This window comes from Idiotropiscis lumnitzeri, chromosome 21 (genome assembly GCF_059441095.1).
Source record: "Idiotropiscis lumnitzeri isolate Australia: NSW breed Sydney's pygmy pipehorse chromosome 21, RoL_Ilum_1.0, whole genome shotgun sequence".
Classification (NCBI taxonomy): Eukaryota; Metazoa; Chordata; class Actinopteri; order Syngnathiformes; family Syngnathidae; genus Idiotropiscis; species Idiotropiscis lumnitzeri.
The window spans coordinates 7936198-7958703 of record NC_142411.1 but is presented as its reverse complement, the minus strand read 5'-3'; the positions used below and the strand labels follow the sequence as shown (position 1 = coordinate 7958703).

At 41.7% G+C, this 22506-nt stretch overlaps 2 protein-coding genes and 1 long non-coding RNA gene across 5 annotated transcripts in view; 1 reads left to right on the top strand and 2 right to left on the bottom strand.

The window, feature by feature from the left end:
• Window positions 1–1032: 1032 nt before the first annotated feature.
• LOC148316821 (uncharacterized) lies at window positions 1033–9244 on the bottom strand. Its single transcript, XR_015840194.1, has 3 exons — window positions 8913–9244; window positions 7068–7315; window positions 1033–1311 (listed from the first exon to the last, which is right to left on the bottom strand). It is a non-coding gene; the product is annotated as an uncharacterized LOC148316821 (long non-coding RNA).
• Window positions 5249–7633, top strand: lft1 (lefty1). The gene is made up of 4 exons (XM_088286541.1): window positions 5249–5535; window positions 5699–5945; window positions 6050–6292; window positions 7093–7633. The coding sequence occupies exons 1-4, from the start codon at window positions 5271–5273 to the stop codon at window positions 7415–7417; spliced, it is 1080 nt and encodes a 359-aa protein (XP_088142667.1). The 5' UTR covers window positions 5249–5270; the 3' UTR covers window positions 7418–7633.
• Window positions 9245–11304: 2060 nt separating the features above from the next.
• hnrnpub (heterogeneous nuclear ribonucleoprotein Ub) overlaps window positions 11305–22506 on the bottom strand; it is a 46238-nt gene continuing 35036 nt past the window's right edge. For 2 of the 3 annotated variants that reach the window (XM_088286923.1, XM_088286924.1), the window contains 15 exons: window positions 21630–21703; window positions 20922–21378; window positions 19677–19791; window positions 17010–17089; window positions 15854–15993; window positions 15626–15731; window positions 15178–15290; window positions 14809–15072; window positions 14601–14720; window positions 13946–14074; window positions 13702–13870; window positions 12793–13083; window positions 12466–12716; window positions 12232–12363; window positions 11305–12159 (listed from right to left, as the gene is read on the bottom strand). In XM_088286923.1, the coding sequence (XP_088143049.1) occupies window positions 12109–12159; window positions 12232–12363; window positions 12466–12716; window positions 12793–13083; window positions 13702–13870; window positions 13946–14074; window positions 14601–14720; window positions 14809–15072; window positions 15178–15290; window positions 15626–15731; window positions 15854–15993; window positions 17010–17089; window positions 19677–19791; window positions 20922–21378; window positions 21630–21659 (2448 nt within the window). In that variant the 5' untranslated portion in view covers window positions 21660–21703 and the 3' untranslated portion in view covers window positions 11305–12108. Of the gene's footprint in view, window positions 12160–12231; window positions 12364–12465; window positions 12717–12792; window positions 13084–13701; window positions 13871–13945; window positions 14075–14600; window positions 14721–14808; window positions 15073–15177; window positions 15291–15625; window positions 15732–15853; window positions 15994–17009; window positions 17090–19676; window positions 19792–20921; window positions 21603–21629; window positions 21704–22506 lie in introns of those variants that run through there. The other variant, XM_088286922.1, reaches the window with a different exon arrangement.

Here is a 22506-nt window from a genome sequence, read left to right as displayed (position 1 = left end):
GGCAAAATCCCAGATCACCGTCATGGCGTCCATCGCAGCATCTGCTGTGCGGAAAAGAGGGAGGGACGGGAAGGGGAGTGATGCTGGGGGGCTGTCAAAAAATGTGAATGGAAACTGCGGGGCTGTCTGTCAGGCTGCTGTTGGCGTGGTGCATAGCAAGGGGTGCATTGTTTTTTTGTTTTTGTTTTGTTTTTTTACAAGTGTCTGTTCCTTTATAAAACTGCAATACTGTACTGTACAATAACATGGAGGATTAAAAAAATGTTGCAATGCATTGGATTGCATAGTGATTTGGAGGTTTATTATAGGTTAAATCGTGTAGATTCCATGCACATGCATGTCCACCCTTTCTATGAACCCTGGTATAAAAAAATATTACGACTCAAAGCCTAAAATCACATGAATCTTTCTAAGCAGAGGGAGGCCAAAAGCAATATTTGCCAGTCATTTTGACACAAATGACACGTTACATGTGATTTTTATTCTTCATTACTCTGCTTTATCATACCGCATGCTTTTGAAGTGAGGCCCTTATCCCAGCTCAAAGTACATCGATTAATGATTAACAGACAACATTGGCTGGGGTGTGCAAAATGGTGTAGGCTGGGGAGTGGAGTGTGACCAAGAATGAGGCCTTGTGTTTGGTGCACAAGTCCAAACGCACTCTTATATTTCACACAATTCTGGCTTTCCTCCTTTGGACAAGCAATGGGGGCACAAAGAGGGCAGTGGTTATGCAATCTCATACACATTCCTCGGGGTAACTTTGAATGCAAGATTAGTGTAGTAAAAATATATCTACATAGTGATCAGGTTCAATTAGAGGCATGCTATCTCAGCGTGGTTGTTATGGATGAACAGCAGAGTGAAAATGTATGAAATCGGCATGAGATGATGGGGCCTATTGAGTTGAGACATTCATGTGCCAAATTACAATAATACAAAACACACATTATTGAAAACAACAATGTGCATTCATTCGACCTCGAAACAACAGCTTTATTCATTTCATTTTGTCATGGTAATGTTTATAACAGCTTGCATGTTTAAAAGTATTTGTCATTGCATCCTAGTCACTTATTATTTTTACTAGTGGACTTGATTGGTGGATCTCTTTGATTACAACTCGAGCAAGCTTCAGGAACAAAAAATAAATAAATAAACAATTATGTTACTTGAATGCCTTGCTTGTGGGCAGGGTCAGCCAGATGCACTTTAAGTTGACTTCTGATACACTGTTGAATGGTCGCAGGTCCATCTCAGGGCTGATACAGTGGATATGAAAACCGCCTTCCACCACTGATCATGTGTCTAAGAAAATAGGGGCCTAATCAATAAGAATAAGAACACTCATACCTCCTTTTTGCCACAAGGAAACAATAACAATTGATGCCACTAGGTGGCTATAAGTACCTATATTGTGACATCTGATATCACCGTGTGTCACAGCAGACATCTTATCACATGCTAGTTAACATGCAAGCGGATAATCAAAAACCTCACACATAATAAACACAAGTCCTATTTGATGCCAATTTTCTGCAGCGAATTGATAAAGTCCTTCCACACCTTTTGAGGAAATAAAATTTTCTACTAATTTACTGTGTACATGTATCATCATTTATTTGCTGAAAATTTTACAAATATCATACGTATAATAAATATAGGTCTGAACACATTTTGTATCTGCGTGTGTGTTTGTGCGAGTGTCTGTGTGTGTGTTTGTGTGTGTGTCTGCGTACAATGTACTGCATGATATTCTATTCAAATCTATTGTTCTTTCATTAAATTACACATTACTGTATAGCTAATTATTTATTCATTTATCTATTAAATATTTTAAATTATATTTACATGTTTACTTTCTGGTTTTCATTTACGTAATTATCACGATTGTAATAAATACAAATCATGGACTAATTCTTCTGTTTCTTTTTCTAATCCCCTGTCGTTTTCACCATATTTTACATGATAGATAGATAGATAGATAGATAGATATTAGAATACGGGTTATGTGACCATGGCGCCCTCTAGTGCGTATTACTGGTAAAATACTTTTTAAATATAGTGCTGTATTTATTTATCCTACACTCTGTTGTATGATTTGCGATTTTTTTTTTTGCAACATAAAAAAATCTTGGCGACCAATGCGTTCAATTAATTAAAAGTTAATGCAAATATTAATGCTCAGTCCAATCTAATCATGTCTGATCCTATTTGTCTAAATCTATTGGGATTAGAGTCGAGCCTCGCTGAAATGCAATTAGACGCTCGTGTACTTGACTGGGTCGTTGAGCAATTATTGTTCATACGTCTAGTCTGGTCTGGCGCGTTCCACCTGTGATAGACTAATCGATGATTATTGAGCAATAGGTGGGATTGCTGCAGACTCCGCCGATGGATCGTCTTGGACGTCTGCTGTCCCTCGGGGGCCTATTGTGGTGCAAAGAAGCGATTCGTCAAATATTTGACGTTCAGATAGATAGGGGAGCATGTGAATAATAATGACGAATGTGCTCTGACCACCTACAACAAGTTCAATATTGACTCTGCGGTGCTGCACCGCCTTCGCTCCGAGGGGGATGTTTTAAATCAGAGTGCTTACATATCATTTGCAAAAGCAAAGCCCCTCCATCACCGAGATGCCCCCATTTCAATCAATCAAAAAAAAAAGTAACCGTTCTTCCGTAGTCAGCATTTTTCGGGGCTGCAAAAAAGGGATCTGTCGTGGCACAAATGGAAGGGAACGACCTATAAATTGGACGCCTTTTGAATGCAAATGTTGCATGTTAATTAACACCTCCATTGTTGATTGTGGGAGTTCAGTCGCCTTTGATTGAAAAGAAATGGCACCTCGCAACATTGAGATGTGGCTTTGAACTAAAGGCAACTTGTCTCTGATTGACATGGGAAGGAAGAAAGACTGGGAAACATCACACCAAAGGACGTCTTCGTTTGTCGAATTAGGGACTTGTAATGATTAGAGAGGACAAATGTATTTTAGTGTATAGGCACTTAGACTGGCTCTTGACTGCACTCAACAATGGAACATACCAGACAACCTGATTGAGCACTTCACCCCACATTTAGTCAGGGGTAAGGAAGGAATGAAGGGGGCGGGGGATACAGTTATGTAAGACTCATGATGAATTATAATTCTAATAATGATAATATTCTCTTATAATGCATTTATAACTAAATTACTAAGGATATCAAATTCACCAAAACGATGTGACCCGCCCATGTGACATACCCCTCAGTCATTGTTTGTCATACCATGAAATAGAACACACACATATCCAGAACATTGCTCAACATATTCTTAAGACAAGAATGATCAAGTAAAAGTAAAATGCAATGCTTTGCTCGGATTATTTTACTAGATAATGCATTTTTTCTATGCTTTGCTCATGCAATTGCTAGTTCACAGCCAATCAGAGTACAGCGATTAGTCACCCATTCATTCAAACCGTGACACACACACACGCACACATACACGCAAATATTTTATTCTACAAAATTCTAAAAGTTGCTTTGTACTTTGTTCCTGTTTGTAATGTGAACAAGGTTCTGTATATGAGTGCATTTTATTTCATGAAACCATCACTGTGGCTGGTATGATAAAATAATGGATATAACTGCAAGAATCAAATGTTGTATTCTGTAGACAGATTCATATTAATATATGACTCCTGGCTAACTCGTAGCTCTGCTATACTGTTGTTGATTGGTTCAGTTTGATTGGCTGCTTCCTCTAAATTGGAGGAAAATAATAATCAAATCAAATCCCTGGCTCCAAAAGTCACCAGCCCAGCGGGCATCTGCCCGGTAAGACAGATGGTCAGTCCAGCATTGGGCGTAACTTTAAATACATTCTCGGCCATCAACTGGTCATTCAGAAGGCTGTATGGTCGAGGACACACAAGATTTTATTTTATGCAGGAAGTATGAGAAGCCTACTTCTGCTTGCTGCAGGCCTGGCAGTCATCTGTCATTTGTTCTTCCTGTGTGCTTCTTCAGTCTGTCTGACATCTCTAAGCAAACAGAGGCCAATACACAATCGCAGGCACGGCCTTGTAGGCAGCCAGTGAGAGCGGCCCTCTTGTAATGTTTGTGTGACAAAAAAGGCAAGGCAAATCCTCGCAATGGAATCAGATAATCACCAACCTGTGAAGAGCCTGCCCCAATCCACATCCCTCGCCGGCCCCCCGGCTCTTGGATTAACTGTCTGTTTGGCTAATAATTTTAATCTGCCAGGGAGAGGACCAAGAATGGGTGACAGGGCTCGGAATAAACATCTAATCCGAAAGCCCTTCCCTCCCACGCCGCCTTGCATTTCCTCCTGTGGGGAAAACCTCAATTGAATGCTGAATTCCGGGCACGGACCGGATGGCCTAATTTTTGCCCACTCGCTCAATGCTGGACAGAACAACAGCGCTTCAGACAGTCAGAAATGCGTGACAGACTGCTGCCAGACAGTCCCAAGTCTGACATCGTCCGGTGGAATGTACACATCAGAGTTTGGGGTGTGTGTACAGACAAGGGTGCTATGGTGAAGAGGGGGCACTCTGGGTTCACAGGGTCAAGAGATGTCTGTCTGGGACACATCTGGAGCAGACACAATAAGAACAACAATCCATCCATTTTATATATATATATATATATATATATGTATATATATATATATATATATATATATGTATATATATATGTGTATATATATATATATATATGTATATATATATATATATATGTGTATATATATATGTATATATATACATATATGTATCTATGTATATGTATATATATATATATATATGTATATATATATATATACATATATATATATATATGTATATATATATATATATACATATATGTATATATGTATATATATATATATATATATATATATATAGTATTAATGTTACCAATTTTGAGGTGAATACAAACGAGTTGATTTACTTCTAGACTCCTAAAGACTGACATCAAATGCAACATAGGAGAGAAATTATACTCACTCAATAGTGATGACTCGAGTCTAATTGTTGCTGTTTGAAGTACGGTCACTTAGATATCCTGTTTAGGATGTGGCCTTGCATTGTCGCACCTTTGTTCTGATAAGGCTCCCTGCCCCCCATAAGACAAAGTGTGAACGACTGGGAGGGCCGCGACAGTATAAAGAGGGCCACTGTCCATCTCTGGTTTGACTCGTGCTACTGTGCGTCTGCTTATCACACTTTTTTTTTTTACCAACGAAGACCTTCCTCATGGATTTTCTCCGCGCTTGTGTCCTGTGCACGGTCTTCCTCGGCTTGACCCATGCTTTTACGCATCAGGATATGAAGGAGGTGCTCCTGCGCAAACTTGGCCTGGATGAGGTTCCAAAGATCCATAAGAGGGATTTGGAGAATTTGGTTGTCCCGGCTCACATCAGAAACAAGTACTTGGCAATGCTGAAGATGCACCATAGCAGGAGACGCCGATCTCTGCCGAGCCTGGCTGGTATTTTGAGAGGAATTCCCGGCAATGCTGGTAAGAATTCGTCATTTATAATTCGTGATGTAAAAAATGTAGACCCGGAAAAAACCCATTCATTTTAAGTGCGTACGCGCGGTGCGTAATTTACGCACGAATCTCAATTATGACAATTCCTCAATGCCTGATTGTTCATACCTCTTTTTATGATTTGTGGTAGACATTTCCGGTGAATACGTGTACTCTGACACCACTCGGCACCGGATGGTTTTCGACATGGAGGAAATGATCCCAGATAACAGCGAGGTGACCATGGCCGAGCTTAAACTCTACCAAAGGGCGTCGTACCACAAGCGCCTCGCGGTGGAGAGGAAGCCCCACCGTCCGGTCAGCAACGCCCGAGTCAGCATCTACTGGGTCGAGGAGCTGCCAAACGGATCCAACCGCACCTCGCTCGTGGACTCACGGTAAGTTGCTAAACCCAGTCTGCGCTTTTGTTCGTTATCTCGAACCCTAATTAAATGTCAAATGGAATCAGGAAATCTAATTAAGGATCGCCTCGCGTTCACAGGTTGATCGCCATTCACGAAACCGGCTGGAAGAGCTTTGATGTGACCCAGGCCGTGCACTATTGGTCGAAGACTCAACAGCAGAAGACGCCCATGCACCTGGAGGTGTGGATCGAGGGCGAGAGACCTGGCAGCTATGCGACGGAGGTGGCGAAAAGTGTGCGCTTTACCACCCAGGAGCAGACGGACAACACCTTGGGCAAACCCGAGCTCGTCCTCTACACACTCAACCTCGAAGAGTACGGGTAAGGGCGCCAGCTTTTGATATACAGGATATTGTGGCGATGTGACAATTAGCCGATGAACCCCCAGTACCTCCCCCCTTTTTCTTATATTGGGAGGGGTGTTTACCTGTCACCTTTTGCACCCCTCGCAAAGGACCAAAGGGTGTCACTAGTCATGTTCAAGTTGAATTATAAATCAACAAGCAATGGCGAGGTGCATGGAATGGAAAACGTCCGCGCAAGACCTTTTTTTCCCGAGTTGCAATGAACTAGTTTGCGCGGCGGAATAAGAAAACGTCGTCAGGCGTACTCGGAGTTTTTCGTAAGATTGTTTTTTATATCTTGTGGCACTAAATTGTTTTCGCTCTTGTAATGACAGTAATCGAGATTTTTTCGACTTTATAGAGGGCGTGCAATAAATTTAGAATAAAAGTCACGCAGCATAACCGCTTCACATCTCTCACACTTCTAATCACATTCTTCATATTTTGCATTCTAATCGCTTAATATTTGTAGACTTGAAATATTTTGAATGCAACTATATTAATAGATCAGTTAGGGATATACTGTGATGCTTTCAGATTTGCACACAAATGTGACTGACTAATCACTTATATGCATTTCTGCTTGTAACATAAGTTTATTTATTTGTTTTGGCTACAACAGAAAAATAACTAATAATAATTAAAAAATTTCAACAAGGGCGTAGCTAAAAAACTTGAGACCAATTTGGGGCACCCAACAAGCAAAATTCAAATACATCTCAATCAAGCGGAACCGTGTTCATTTAACTAACCTGCCATCTTATCTTTGCATTGCAGCTCTCGCGGTGACTGCGATGTCAACCAGAGCAAGGGCACCTGTTGCAGGGAGCAGTACTTCGTCGACTTCCGCGCCCTCACCTGGACACAGTACTGGATCATCGAGCCGGCGGGCTACCAAGCCTTCAGGTGCACCGGTGGCTGCAGGCAGCCCAAGCGTAACTACGGCTACGGGGAGAGAAGGTGCACGGTGTCGGAGAGTGCCCCCTTGCCCATCATGTACCTGGTGAAGAAGGGTGATTACACTGAGATCGAAGTGGCGGAGTTTCCCAACATGATCGTGGAAAGGTGTGCATGCACCATGGATAATGTCTCCATAGTGTGAAGTCCACCTCACGGAAACGGCAATAATAGTCTTATACGGGAGTAACATAACGCTGTTTCATCGCATATTTAAAGGGTTATAACAAGTACTTCCTATTTAAATGGACAATCACACAGGAGTTGCCACACACTCCTCTAAAGAGCACTTTTTTTTTAAATATATTTTTTGTACAGTTTGAAATCATTTTTTATTTTGAATTTGCATGCGGTCATTCAAATTCAGGCTCATGTGTTGTACATACAATATGGATGAATTTATGTTTGGTAAAATAAACTATTTTGTTTCACTAAAATGTCTTGACCACACACATGGCGTTTAATTTGGAATGTGAGGGAAAACTGCACACAAGACCCCCACACGGGAAGAAAGGCAGAAATTGAAACCCAGAATCTCTGGATCTTGAGGCAATTTTTTTTTTTTAATTTTTCCTTTTTTTTTTAAAGGAAAAAGGAAAAGACGTACAGACACACAAAAACGTAAAAAATATTGGAGTGGGGGAAATCTGTAAATAAATCTGCGTTTGGCAAATCGCAGGAGGGTGTGTGTGTGTGTGGTGAATTCTAGGATGCATTCACAATTTACATTTTCCCACCCCAAATTTTATTTGAAAATTGTAAAAATTTGTTTTTAGGTTATTTTTTTATTTATATATTTTGGGGGGAATATTAATCGGGGTCCACATGCACCTGCCGGTTACCCGCCATCCTTGTGCTAGTGCTACCCCGATTCACATTCATGATGACATTCACATGCGATTACGTACAGTCGCCCCGACAACGCTTCTTGTAACGCTTTATTTGCAGTGAGGGACAAGCTACACGGCCACATAGGGAGAAACATGCAGGCTATTCACATGAACCGAGAGTGGGCGTCCTTGTGAGTTGATGTCAGGCTTAGACAGGGCCAAACATACCTAATACATTGTTTGCTTTCTGAGTAGGGGGTCTTGTCATTCGCTAATATGCTGCTGGCGAAGGTAAACGAAACCGAGAGGCCACCTACTGAAGATGAGGACGAGTCTGTCTGCAGTGGAAGTGGATTCACCCCTCTGGCTATGGTGGGAGGTCAAAGGAAGGGAAACAGCTGGTGCTATGAATGTCACTGGAATATTTAAATATGAATAAACACACTAGGCAAAATGTTATGTACAACTGTGCAACCGATTAAGATCGTCCACCCAAAAAAAGTGCGTTGTCTGTTTTGACTTTCAGAGTGTTTCAAGTTTGCTGAAGTGTAGGACTATATTTAGCAGCACGTGTAGTCATTTAAACTGCCATTGGCGGGTATAGAAGCCAAAAATGACATTTATTTGACCTAGGCTGGCAGTGAATGAGTTAAGGGTCCAGGGGAAAGCCAGACATGTGATTATGAAAGTGTGTTGGTGATAAATAGTCAGACAGAAGGCGTTTGAGTTTCAACAAAAGAGCAGCGCTAAGCTAGCATTAGCACTGTACTGAGCACTGACCCAAAAATAAAAAAGATGTGATAAACATACCTGTCAGACCGCTTTTGAATCCTTTCAGCTAGCTTTCACTCTGCTTCTGTTTGTTTGTCTTAAGTTGTTGGCAAATGAGGGTCCAGGGATGGACTTTAAAAAAAAAAATTCCAGAGCTGGACTCTCTAAAAGGGAGGACAAAAATATCATTGGCTATAATATGTTCTATGTTTCCTCTGCTGTCAATTAATCTGCTCAGTTGTTATTCCACCAACCTAATATTAGTCAAAATATATTTTTTTAAAACTAGTAGGGGTAGTTAGAACATGCATGAGTTCCCCTTTAAGTTCAAGCAAACAGTATGAGACTGTGCCAGTGCACGCCAAGTGATCGACACCTCGTTGGCCACACTCTGATAGGTTGATCTTCTTCAGGCGTGATGGTTTCTTTAAAAAAAAAAAAATAATAAAAAATAAACTTCCAAACCCTATTTAATCAACAAGTCATTAAAACCAAGCGATCATCATGAAATCTGGCATTGGCATCAAGCGATCCCAATATTTGGACCTGCTTTTATTTTTTTGAGCACTCAAAAGAAATTACAACCATATTTGAACTAATTACTACAATGGATTGATACATTAAAGATAACAGAAAAAGCACATAAGATCTAAATTTAAAAGCAGATTGAGACATTTTCTTGATAATAACCAAAAATACCTTCCCAAATTCTTACGTCACTACCTAACGGCGTTGTAGTTTACTGCCCAAAAACGGCGCCTTTTGTCATTCCCTGCTTTATTTTGTGCCAGTTATCGCCTTAATACATTTTTAGTGGCAGCAGACATTAAAATGAATAAGACATTGAAGAAAGCACTCATCATTTCTTCTTTAGCTGTATATAAATATTTATCAGAAGTATAGTAGTTTCTCTATTGTGCAAATATGCCCCCTAGCGGCTGTGATAAGTATTGTAATAATTATTACTTAAGTGCTTAGTCTATGACGAATAACCGTTTTTCATTAGTCCCATAGGAAATTACGGTAATTGAATTTTAATTAATTTTTTTTTTTTTTTAAATAATCATCACTAACCCTATTCACAAAACGTGTCCTCGACATTTAACTCATAACATCAGTAGGGAGCAAGGTTTTGGTGCCGTTTATAAGAAAGAAAAAATACCTATTTGGATCTCAAGAATATCAGTCCACCCGTCAAAATTGAAATTAAACACCAAATTAAATCTTTTATCTGCATATTTCAGATAATGTGTCTGTGCTCTAGCCATTCCGCATTTTTGCTCCAGTGGGGCCAAATATACCACACCACGTTCACCTGCGCTTGTCATTACCAGCGAAGGTGTGGTCAGATCCAGAGCTGCTTTCAGCAGATGACTTGAGTGCCAGAATGTAGAAAGACCCACATTCCCAACAGGTGTGATGACTCTGCTAGTATGTCAAAGCCAAAAGATAAGCAGAGCTGCACTGACAATCAGAACTAACGGTTCTGATAAGCGACACTTGATTGCTGGGTGAAGTTGTCGGTGGAGGCTATTTGTTTGTGATGATGACTCCCGTCGGATTACTAATCAGGCACAGTGACAAACATCAAATTTCACAACCGTATTTAACTTTTTAATAGCAGACGAAAAAAAATCTGTTAGGATACAAAAGACAAGATGCAGCATGGTTGCTTTACAGGACCTGATATACAACCTGCAACAAAGAAATACAAATATAGCATCTTTTGAACCTTAATTCTGCTAAAAAAAAAAAAAAGTACAACAGAGCAGTACTGAGGAGAACATTTCATCACAAAACAGCAAAACTGAGTATTTACATGCTTGTTTACCAACCCTTTGATTCAGATATTTAGTCAGGGACTCTGAAATGTTGAGGAAAGAACAGGTGAATAGTCAGGTCATGACGAAACTAAAAAAAAAAATATATATATAACTGGGACTGAATAAATTGCTTGTGTGAGATTTGAAATGCAGTGTAGCCCTTGTTTGCTGGTGAAATATGTGCTACTTGATCTGTACTCAGCTATTGCCCCCGTTATACCATCAACATTCAAAAATGAGCACAGGCAAAATTTAAAATGAGGTGAAAGCCTCCTTTTGATTTGTAAGTGTTGGCTACGGTTTTCCAGTTGCGCTTCAATCAGCTTAATATCCTATTTACAAGCATACTAGTGGACTCGGAGCGATCGCAATTTCTCAGGAGGGCTGCATTGAACGCCGGCCTGCCATGAGAGGAGTCATAAAAGGCACACCCTAAAACAAGATATTTAACATTGTTCATTCAAAGAGATTCAAATAGCTTCACTATTCTCTGCACAATACAAGAGGCAAATTCACAGAACACCAACAAGGGCTGGTGCAAATCTCTCCAAATGGGTCATTCAAAAAGGTCTTTTACACCTTTGAACATAAATTATAAGACAGAAGAAAACAAGCAAACAATTTGTGTTTATTGGAGGTATAGGAAGTTTGTTTACAGTTTTGGAAGTAGGAACAAGAGACTTATCTGCGGCCTAGCATTAGCTGCGCAGTGGACACTAACAATATTCTCTAGAACCCGCAATGAAAATTAATTCTTCAGCTACTCAAACCAAATATTTACAGTTTATAATAAAACAAAAAAAAAAATCGAATGGAAAAAAAAAAAAAAAAAAAAACATAAAAATGCACATCCCAGGGGGAAAAAGGTTTCTGGTTCTCGATATTACAAACTTTTTTTTTTTAAAAAGCACGTCTTAAAAAGTGATGCAAAGCAAATGACAACAAAAGATTTAAAAAAAGAAAGACAAATTAATATTGTACATGCGTCTCTCCATCTTCACAGACAGTCAATGATCTCCCTCTGGAGTGGAATGTCGACCACGTTGCCCGTCTTTAGCGCGTAGCCTACTGAGCGGACGACGTTTGCGAGCGTAGCGGATATTAATTTTTCGTCACGGTTCATGCAGTCGCAAAGACATTTGCTAAATGATAACACAGTCTTTGCTCACAGAGAAATTTTGAAAATTATTTAAAAAAAAAAAAAAAAACATTAAAACCGTGACAACTTTAAACAAACCGTGATGAGAAATCAACATTCGCTACCTTCTCAAATGCCCGCCACTCAGTGGGAAACGGCATTTTCATTCTTAAAAGCAGGTTCTATGAAAAATGGCGTTGTTGATGGAGGAGGGATGATGGTCCGTGGCAAGAGTGGTTTTCAGTGTGGCCACCAGTACATTAGAGCAAGTGTCTTAATAATAGCTGGACTGATACTGCTGGTTCCATGGCTTCTGATGCCAGAACTGCAGAAAAAGACTTGTTTAGATACAAGCGACACTGATGCTCAAACAGCTGAGTAAGAAAGAACTACTGACCCCTTGTTGCCAGCTCTGGTTGAAGGCCTGGGCCTTGTTCATGCCGTTCCTATTGCCATAACCGCCACTATTCCTGCTGAAATTGCCGTTCTTGTTACCAAAGTTGCCTCGTCCGCCGCCTCGCTGATGAAACTGCAAAGCAATGCATGTCGGGGGCGAAGAAAAAAAAAAAAAAAAAAAGTGAACAAACGTTCCCGAACATTCATTAAACTCAGTTAACAGGCAGCCACCAACCTGGTTGTGATGTCCTCTATTCCCACCACGACTCATGCCGCCGCCTCTGCTCATTGGACCGCCTCTATTCATGTGTCCACCCCTCGGGCCCATGTTGCCCCTCATCGGTCCGCCTCTGGGGGATCCGCCCATGCTGGGCATGTGACCGCCGCTACGGTTGTAGCTGCCGCGGCTGGGGTACCCGCCTCTGTATGCCGGTGGTGGCATGTAGCCCCGAGGGGGGCGGTTGAACCCACCGCGGGGGTTGGGGGCTGCCGAGAGAGAAAAGGTCAGCCTGAGGCATTCGATTGACTATCAACAACCATGGGTGATAATCACGCCTCCCACCTCCTCTGAAGCCGCCTCTGTTCTGGAAGCCCCCACGATTGCCGCCGCCGCCGCCTCTCTGTACAGGCCCGCTGCTGCGGCCAAAATGGTTCTTGCCTCCACGACCGCCTCCGCGGGACCCGCCGCCTCGCTTGGGTGTGGTGCTTCCCTGGTTGGGCTTCTTCTCAGCAGGCAGGGCGTTCTTACTTTCTTCTTTGTACGTTTCTAAAATTTTAGCAGCGTCGTCCCGCGGCAGCTCGGCAAAGAGCACCTCGCTGAAGGTCTTGCCCTCCACAGGCAGGGAATAGAAGCCTGTGACAGATGAACAGAGCAACATGCTTAGCAATAGGACAGCAATTACCATGCAACATTTCCAGGGGAGGGCTGATGTACTCGCAGTCCATACAAAAGCAGGCGCACTAGGGTCCAAATGATTAAATCGGAAGAGACAATATTAGCTAGTTTAATCTATCAGACGATTTTTCTCTCAGTTGTATTGTAAACAAATGTTTTATTATTAGATATTTCATTGAAAAGACTGGTGAGTGTAGAAATAAACATTTAACTGCAAAACACAAGTTAAAGATTATAAAATGTACTTAAATATAAAGGGAATTTGAAGGTTTTGATGAAAAAACAAAACAAACTTGGGCTTCCCTTTCATGCTATGGTAATACACTCCATGGCATTTACATTTGAAGTGAGTGACAAAAAAATAAAATAAAATACAGCCTTGTTTGGATTTGGGTGATATAGAAGCTTGTGATTTTTAGGCTGAAACAAGACTATGCAATAAAAAAAAAAAGTTTGCTGAAAAATATATCAGTAAAGTAGAGACACCTCAAATTCTACTAAAGTATTCTTAGCCTGAACTTAAACAGATTTGTAAACCTTGATACCAGCAAACAATTGTCTTGCGGCTTCTTTCACCTTTCATCTTGAGAAGAGCATGTTCAGGGACTTCTTTGCCGTCACTCATGATCTTCTTCTGAAGCCTCTGCTTGTAATCCTCCTCGGAGGGGAATACCACCACAGCTTTGCGCTGGTAGCCGGCAAACAAACACATCTTTCTCCTCTGGCCAGGGGCAGACAAGTTCGTCTGGAAGGGAAAAACGACCCCAGAGTTAACCTTTCTATTCGATATGGTACGCGGAGCAACGTCGAGTTGACTTACGTGATCCAGGATGTAGTTCCTTCTCTTGCGAGCGGCAATCTCAATGAATTTGCCCAAGAAAAGAGGTGCACGCTGGGAAATGGCAAGCAGTCTGCCGTATTCCTTCACTTCCCGCATCGGGTTGCTGATCTGTATGGTAAGATTAAAAAAGGAACTAAACATTGTAGCATACATGTTGGGACATGGTCGTGTTCTGTTTTAAAACCGCATACGTCGCATTTTCAGGTCACAGACATGGTGGGCTATTGATGCCGGTGCATTTGTTATAGACGCTGTAGGCATGAGGTGGACTCGAGAAAACAAACGGCAGCCTTGTGTGTGGCTTCTGACGGGTGGCAGAACAGGATGTTCTTACCATTGTTACGACACGATAATTGCAGAGTCAATTTCATCTGTGCCGCTAGCCCAGTTAATAAGTAAATTGTTTTCTTGTCAAACCTGCAGCCCATGTCCCATCCCATATGTCAATCATGTATATTGTAATTGGACGATGCCTCGCAAAGATTCACTCAAAACTTCTCGCGACATATTCCCGCTATTTTCAGCAAAAGGAACGAAACAAGTTAACTCGCAAAGCACCCATGCCTGCTTTTTTCTCCTTCAAATGGTGGAATTCCGGACAACCGTGACAGAGTATGCGTGTACCACAACTGACCATCATCTTTTCCACGATTGTGTCACTTCCCAGGATGTAGTACTTCCCAGGATTCTCCTGCATATAGTTCTTCACCCACGTGGTCTTGCCCGCTCCTGGCAGGCCAACCATCACAATGATCTACAACACGCAACAGAGGAGAGAAGAGGTTAACATACACAACAATGAGAACAACGTAATGTATTACTAATGATGTTTCGCAGCTTACCTCACAGTCGGCCCTAGTCTGCGGTGCTCGAGGCCCACGGCCACGCTCGTCGACAGGAATCTGCTGCACGAAGGTGTACTCAGAGGGCACAGGGAAGTATGGGGTTTCCATCTGGCCGAAGTTGAACTCCACGGCGCAGTTGTGGCACATGACGTGCGGGAAAAGATGCTGGTTTTTCAGCTCGTCTTTGCTCACACGGAAAGCTTCGGCTGGCTCCCCACCATTCTTGGAGTAGGACAGAACCACCTCGTCTCCGTCGAAATCCTGAATAAAGCAATAAAGAACATCAGCCATGAACAGTTTGAACATTTTAAAGGCATTATCAATTATGGCCTTCTAAATACGTAAAAAAAAAAAAAAAAGTCTTACAGCGAGACAGCAAATGACATCATTCTCATCAAAAGTTTCACCAAAGTCCCCAATCACAGAGTTGGTAGTCTTCTTCCCATTTGTCGAATATGCGTATGAATGGATAGCTTCACCTATATCGTAAGAGGAGGAGACACACCTCCAAAAGGTCAAACATGGCTGTATGAACAAGTCAATGGAATTCATGATCAAATGTGGCTACACATCAATGCATACCTAATCTGTTGAAAGAATTCAATAAAAGGGACTCAACATAAAATTAATTGTTTTGCACTGCATGTTTAAAGAAAAGCTATCTAAACTGATTGTACAGGTCACTCAGCCTTAAATACACCTAAAAAATAAATGTATATAAAAACAACAAGGCATGTCTAAGAGCAACACATTAGAACATATCTGACGTATAAAACACGAAACAGTAGGTAAAGGTAGAAACAAGGTTACCCACCGAGCAGCAGCGATGAAGAGGACGACGACCAGCCGACCTGAACATCATGGATTTCTACGTCCATGTCCATAAGTGAAATGTGCTTCACTGGCATCTTTTCTGTGAACTGTCAGGCAAAGAGGAACAAGTTGATTACATGTGTTAATATTTACGTATTTTGAACGGGACTAAATTGGAATTAAGTGTGAACAAAATAAGTCCCCAAAGTTATTCTCGTCCTCACGGTACCTTCATTTCAAAGCAGACTTTGCCTTTGTTCACACCATATGTGGCCTTGCCTCCGGACCAGAGGTAAGCAAAACTCTCCATTGTGAGCGACGAGGCACTGAAGCGGTCTCGTGACACCTTAAAATGCAGGTCGCAGTTGTCTACAGGAAAAGTCAACATGCATTAACAGCTACATTTAATCGAGGCTTTACACCAGTGCTGGGCAAACTTTTCGATTGGTGGGCCACAATGGGCTCTAAAAATTGACCGCATCAGGAGCAGACGGATGGAGTGTTTTCTTAACCTCACCACATCGTAGAAAAAAAAAATACATTTAATTTTAAATGAAAATGAACAAAAGCATTACAACAAAATATCTGTCTTTGACACACTACAATATTTAGCAAATAAAACATTAACTAGGTTTATTCATTTAAATTTTTTTCCCAAGTTCGGCGGGCCGGATTAAAACGTTTAACGGGCGACGTGTGGCCCTCGGGCCGTAGTTTTCCCATGCCTGCTTTAACACGATCAGGATTTTTGGATGTCAAGACCCAAAAAAATAAACAAAAATAAAACATTTACAAGATTGAGCAATAAGTCTAAGGAAGTACATTTTCTTCACTTTTTAAAAAAATGTAATTATTCAAAAAAGGGACAGTGTATAACCCCGGTGCAAGGGAAAAAAATAAAACCTTCACTACGTTTGCAAACACTCGCAAACCTTTGCCGCTCAAGATCTGAGCTTAAATGGTGGTTTACGCAGTACAGTAGTTCACTTATATACACACATACTTTGTGGATGTATTATTTAGTCTGGGACAGATTCATCATATTCTCTCTAGTTGTCAACTACTTTGAACTATGCATTTACGCCACCAAAGGTTCATCAGTAAATTGTCAACTGGAAAATTAAACCAAATGAACAGTCCGTCTATTTGAAATGATGCATTAGCAAGTAATCTAGAGTAGGACGACGTAGTTACCGTCAGGCCTCCTGTGTGCGCCTCATTGACAATTTAGAAGGTCCACGTCTTCCAAATATACAACAATGAACTCTCGAGTACTTTTTACTTTTGTTGAGACTATTGGCTTGTCCACGGAGTGCACCAGCTCAAAGCAACAAAGATTGGACAAACTCTACCGTTGCAGTCATTTATCTTATTCGGTGACTCACAGTTGTCCAGGCAGACTATGGTGTCATCAATCTCTTCATCGTCTTCCTCCAAGGGTGGCACGGGTGATTTAAATGAGGCCCTGGGGAGGAGGGAAAAAAAAAAAAAAAGACCAGACACAATCAATTGGATGACAGTCATCTGAACTGCATGGGCACCACTTGCCGAAAAGAAGTGGAGGGGGGGACGGGGGAATGATTTTAAAATTAGCAAGCCTCCAACTTGCCGTGGACGCAGGTGTATATTGTGATCCTGGACAGACACTTACCGTGGAGCATCCAGTGAAATCAAAACGTAAGAAAGACAACAGCACCGCCACAAGCCTAACTAGTAAATATATAAACGCAAGGACTTGAACGACTTTCTTTGTGTTGCATTCTGAAGGATACGGCTTGAGAAAATGTATTACGCATCACAGTGGAACCTCCAACGGCAAATGGGAAAGAACACTCGTACGTTTGGTCAATGTTTAGAGCTGGCACTTGTTGCTAATGCTAACAGCTAGCCAGCCATAGCCACTAATGGCACTTGTGTCGTGTCATGCAATGACGGCGTAATTAACGCGCGGTTTGCTAGCATCCTGAATTAGCGACTAAAAATGATTTGGGGGAAGGCGTTGTGTTGATGTAACGTCAATTAAAACTGCGACAAAGCAAGCCGAGAGGTCGAAAACTGCACAATGACGGCCAACTTCAAAGTAAAAGCCGACTAAGGAAATTGCATTGGCATCAACGTCACAACGCATTATTTGCTGAGCTTTATTTTAAAATGAACCATTGTCGGAGGCGGCGTCATCGTTGAGTATGTTTGCAGCTTTGTTTTTTTTTTAACGTCTGTCTGAAACGACGGTGTCGGGACAAGAGACCGAAAAAAATAAATCCTTTGTCATTAATTTGAGGACTCGTTCACCTCAAGTTCCCAAAATGCTTCCATATATACGACTTAAGCGTTTCAACTTCTTCTGCTGCTGCTGTTATAGTGATTGTGGACAAATCACGTTGCCTTAATGTGATCGCGCGTTTTTTTTCTCACCAGCGGAACATGAACTGCCCGTATCGTGGTGCTTAATCCGTACGGCTCACAGGTCAAAGATGATCCGTTGCACCACTAGACTATCATAGAAGAATGCAACAGAGAGAAGCCTGTCGGTTTTTTTGCCTAAATGAATAAATAAAAGAGAAATACTGTAAGGTAATTTTTTCTTTCTTTCATCAGTGCGGACTGGTCCAAAGTGGTTAAGGACCATTGATGCATATCAAATAGATGCCATGCTCACGTCACTTTAGTCCACCGCTTCAGTGACAGAAAATAATTGAGAAGCACTGCTTTTGTCTAAGGTGGCATGTCGACGTGTCAACGCGTGACTGACAATATGGGAAAACATGCTTAAACTCAAACCAGAGTTGATGCTAAAGCACTCGGAATCTGCTCTGCCATCTGACCTTACCACCAGAAATGCTTCATGCAGAAGGGCCAATCGGAATTATCTACCCATTCATCCGATACTAATGTATAAATGACTTCCCAAAAATAGTTTTATTTTATTTGGAGGTTCCACTGTAATTGAATAAAGTATGTTATGTAATACAGGCTACAGTAACTTACCAAATCTGTAGCACAAGACCAGGCTCCTAAATCACAGGAGGGTTCTAAAAAACATCAAGTAATGCTCCTTAAAACATTACACTATCCTGGGAAAACTAATATAAGCCTTGGAAAACTTCTCAATAATGATGTCATATTCTGTCATTCACTTGAATATGTCCAAGCAAGGCTATATGCTAGATCCAATCATCATACTGCAGCAGTGTAGGATATTGATTGAGTCATTATCGCGAAAACTGAGGACGCTTCAAAATGCTCAGAGGTCTGTCAGAGGACAATGATGTGATTATTACCGAAATATATAACTCAATCTGATTCTGTGCCATTTAAGGTGAACGCAATGAGAACACTGATCACTAAGAAGATATGTTTACAGACTATGCGTACCATGCACGATGTTACCAGCACAAGGGGGCAAATTAAAAAATAAAAATAAACCTTGTAACAACACCCAATTCACACACACACACACACACACCCAACATGATCCATGAGACAAAAAGACAGAAATATAATCTCGACATCATACAAAAAGTGGGGGTGGGGGACAATGAAAATTATTTACAATTGCGAGGCAAACGATGGACGATCAAGAGCGAGTTCCTCAGTGGACGTTTAGACTTTTAACAATGTGCCTGCCCTCCGCTCACATTTCTCAGCTACCACCCCAGTCAGGCCCTCCCCATCCAATGGATGAACTGTGTAAATCTGCTACGTTCCTTTGGGTTCTTGGTGAGCAGCCTTGAATCACCTTGAGGACACAACTGGCTTAGCAAAACATTTAAGTGGCAAGAGGAGCAGATTTAAAGCTGACCTTAGAGTTTCACTCCTGCTACAAAATTGCAGAGCATTTTTTTAAAAACAATGTATAAAAGATAATGGTAAGGTTCTCTGAGCAGTCAGGCATAGCCCTCAATACATGTGAGAAAGTGGTGATTCCTTAATAAAATGTTCTTGAAAGGCTAGCTAAGTATAGGTGCATCGGCACTTAAAGCCAATACAAAACAAAGCTATGATGGCACTTCAGGGATGCTGAAGGCCATTTTGCTCTGTCCCATCCTTACCAGCTGTATTTGTTCTCTTCAATAAATTCAAAGTAGCCCCTTCCATGTTCCTCCCGGCGTCTCTTAACACCCTTCTTATTCTTCTGATCAGCATTCGTGTCTTTGTCCGCATCCCCTTTGAAAATAGAACAAAGATATATAATGAGGTGCTCCTTTGAGAGAGGTCGGACTGGCAGTGGGGGTCTGCCCCACAAAGCCCGTTCAGTCAGTTAAATAGTCGACCATCATAAGCTAAAGAAGTGGAAACACCTCATATTATTAGACAAGAGTACAATCATGAGAATACAACTGTGATGACCAGAGTCTAATTACAATGCAAGCTGGTCCAAATATGCACATTTAAGAGCAGAGGTGGTGGGGCTGGGAAAACAATTTTGTGTATCAAAATGAGAACAATAACCCTACAGATGGTGTAAAATAAAGTTTATGTGGGACAAGTACACTGTACTCTTGAGGTAATGCACCATGCAAGGAAATGTGAGCCTGCTAACTGCCCTGACACCCCCATTCCCTCCATAGCTTAGACAGAATTAAAATGGCGGCTTTAGAGCAGCAAATTGCACATTTTAACGTGCTAATTTGTCAAACCACGTAAAATGTACCATGTACCAACTAAACGAGCTTCTTCATTTTACGCACATTTGAAAGCCGGGTATCTTATAAACTGCAGACTTTAGTACAAATCTCACACTCCGAGAGCGACGCTGGATATTAAAGTATGAATGCCAACATGCTACTGCTACAATCGAAAAAGCAGTCATTCAGAAACGCATAAAAGGCTGCCAAATTCGCTAGTCCTAGAGCAGAAACCGATGAAGACGCTCAGGCTAAAGCGCGCTGCCAGACAAAGAAAATGATGCGAACAAGCAAGCTAACAAGCCAAGGAATCAACCAAGTTGTCTATTCAACGATTTCGTGCACGCGTTTAACGCAGCTAGCGACTATCCGTTATACATTAAAATGGAATTTAACGGTATGAAATAATGCTGTTTACGCTAATCTCGTTGCACACTTGAGTACAATGACAATAAAGGGATTTCTATTCTATTCTAATTGAGCTAACGTCCGTGTTAGCAAAACTGCGTCACTGTGAAGCTAACGCTTAGCCTGGTTAAGGTCACGCCGAGCTCAACATGGACGCTCTGAAGTGTAGCGTCCAATTGCAACCAGTTCTCCGCCGCGGTGGGTTGCAGCAGGGAGGGAGGGAAAAAAAAACTCTCCGCGAGATCAATTCAGTCGACTCACCCTCAGCGTCCTGCTCCTCTGGCTCACCGTCGTCTTCGTCTATTTTCTCCATGTCGTCTACGTCTGGTTTGAGCATGGGGTCCATCTCGTCGTCATCTTCCCCGTCTCCCATCTCTTCGTCCTCACCAGAAGCAGCTCCAGCAGCACCGTCGGCGGCGAGTGGAGTTTCGTCGTCGTCAGGGACGTCGCCACCGGCGCTTGCCCCATTCTGTTCTTCCAAAGCTTCCTGTTCGTTAGCCTCCATGCTTTCTACTACCGGACCCTCTCCCTCTTCTTCTTCCCCCATACATTCCGGCTCGGCAGGTTGTTCTAACGCCTCATCCTCGACAGCTTCTTCTTCACAGGCCGCGGCCTCCTCGTCCAAGGCGGCCTCCTCGTCCAAGGCGGCCTCCTCGTCCAAGGCGGCCTCCTCGTCCAAGGCGGTCTGCAGGCGGTCCATCAGTTCGGCCTTCAGTCCCTTGTCGGAGAGACGACGCTTTTTTAGCTCGTCCTTCAGTTCGTTTACTTTCAACTTTTTGACGTTAATCGAACTCATCGCGAATGCTGTAGCTCTTGCAAATATTTTTGCAACTGAAACGGAGAAATAAATAAACAGACGCCCTTTGTTTTAGCTTAATGCGAAACTGCGCCAAAATGCTGGCCGATCTGTAAGTAGAGCCGAGCGTGTGAGCGGGGGTGGGGGGTGGACGAGTGGGGTGACGTCATTACCGTAACGGCAAGAGCGCGGCGCAGCATCATTTATATAGCGCCAGACCATCTGTTGCCTTGACAAAGCACACCACCTGCAAAGAAATGAACAAAGACTGTACTAAAATAATAGCGGGCATGTAAGTTTACAAGGCACACACACAAACCATTTATGCATATTGGTACAACCTAATTAAATTCAATGAATTAGTTGTGCAAAGGGCAAATCTACAAATAATTCAATTACAGTGATGCTCCAAACTCCTAAAACTCGTATTTCAAATCTTTTCTAACTGAAATGGATGCAAATGTCATTAATCTGCCCCCCCCACATTATATTGTACTTTATAAAAACATTCGGGATGACATAATTAAATAAATTGTAGTAAAAGGAAAATGAAACTCCAACTTTGCTTCATAAACCACTTTTTTGACTCCCAGAGATGGCACTCTCGAGATAACTAATTCTGTTGAGTAAGATTGTTGATTGTACATTTTATTTCATGAAACAATGACTGCTCAGCCATGTTGTTTACTTGCTATGGTGCATGTGAAAATAGTGGAATTAATGTATGTAATTAAAGTAATTACTTGTATGTGTTCTGCAACTGACCTACTGATCTTCCATGGAGAAATAAAAGTATTTCTCTAACTGCTTGCTGTTTTCCTTGTGCTGCTTTAAAATCCATATTCTCCCTCGGGGATCAGTAAAGGACCATTTCTCTTTATTGTACTATTTTACGTATTATTTAAAGTTATTGCTATATTTGATTCGTCAATTAATATTTGAGTACGTCAACATCAGAGTGATGTTGCTTGGATGTCAGAAAACATGGCTCTTTGGCGCCGCCCTGAGGAGATCTTGAATAATGACACGTCGTGGAAACCCACGAGTGTT

Excerpts from the sequence above, each read along its gene's own strand:
- lft1 (XM_088286541.1), top strand. The coding sequence starts at position 5,271 with ATGGATTTTCTCCGCGCTTGTGTCCTGTGCACGGTCTTCCTCGGCTTG. Across the intron at positions 5,536-5,698 it reads AGGAATTCCCGGCAATGCTG|ACATTTCCGGTGAATACGTG; the intron begins GTAAGAATTCGT and ends GATTTGTGGTAG. Across the intron at positions 5,946-6,049 it reads ACCTCGCTCGTGGACTCACG|GTTGATCGCCATTCACGAAA; the intron begins GTAAGTTGCTAA and ends TCGCGTTCACAG.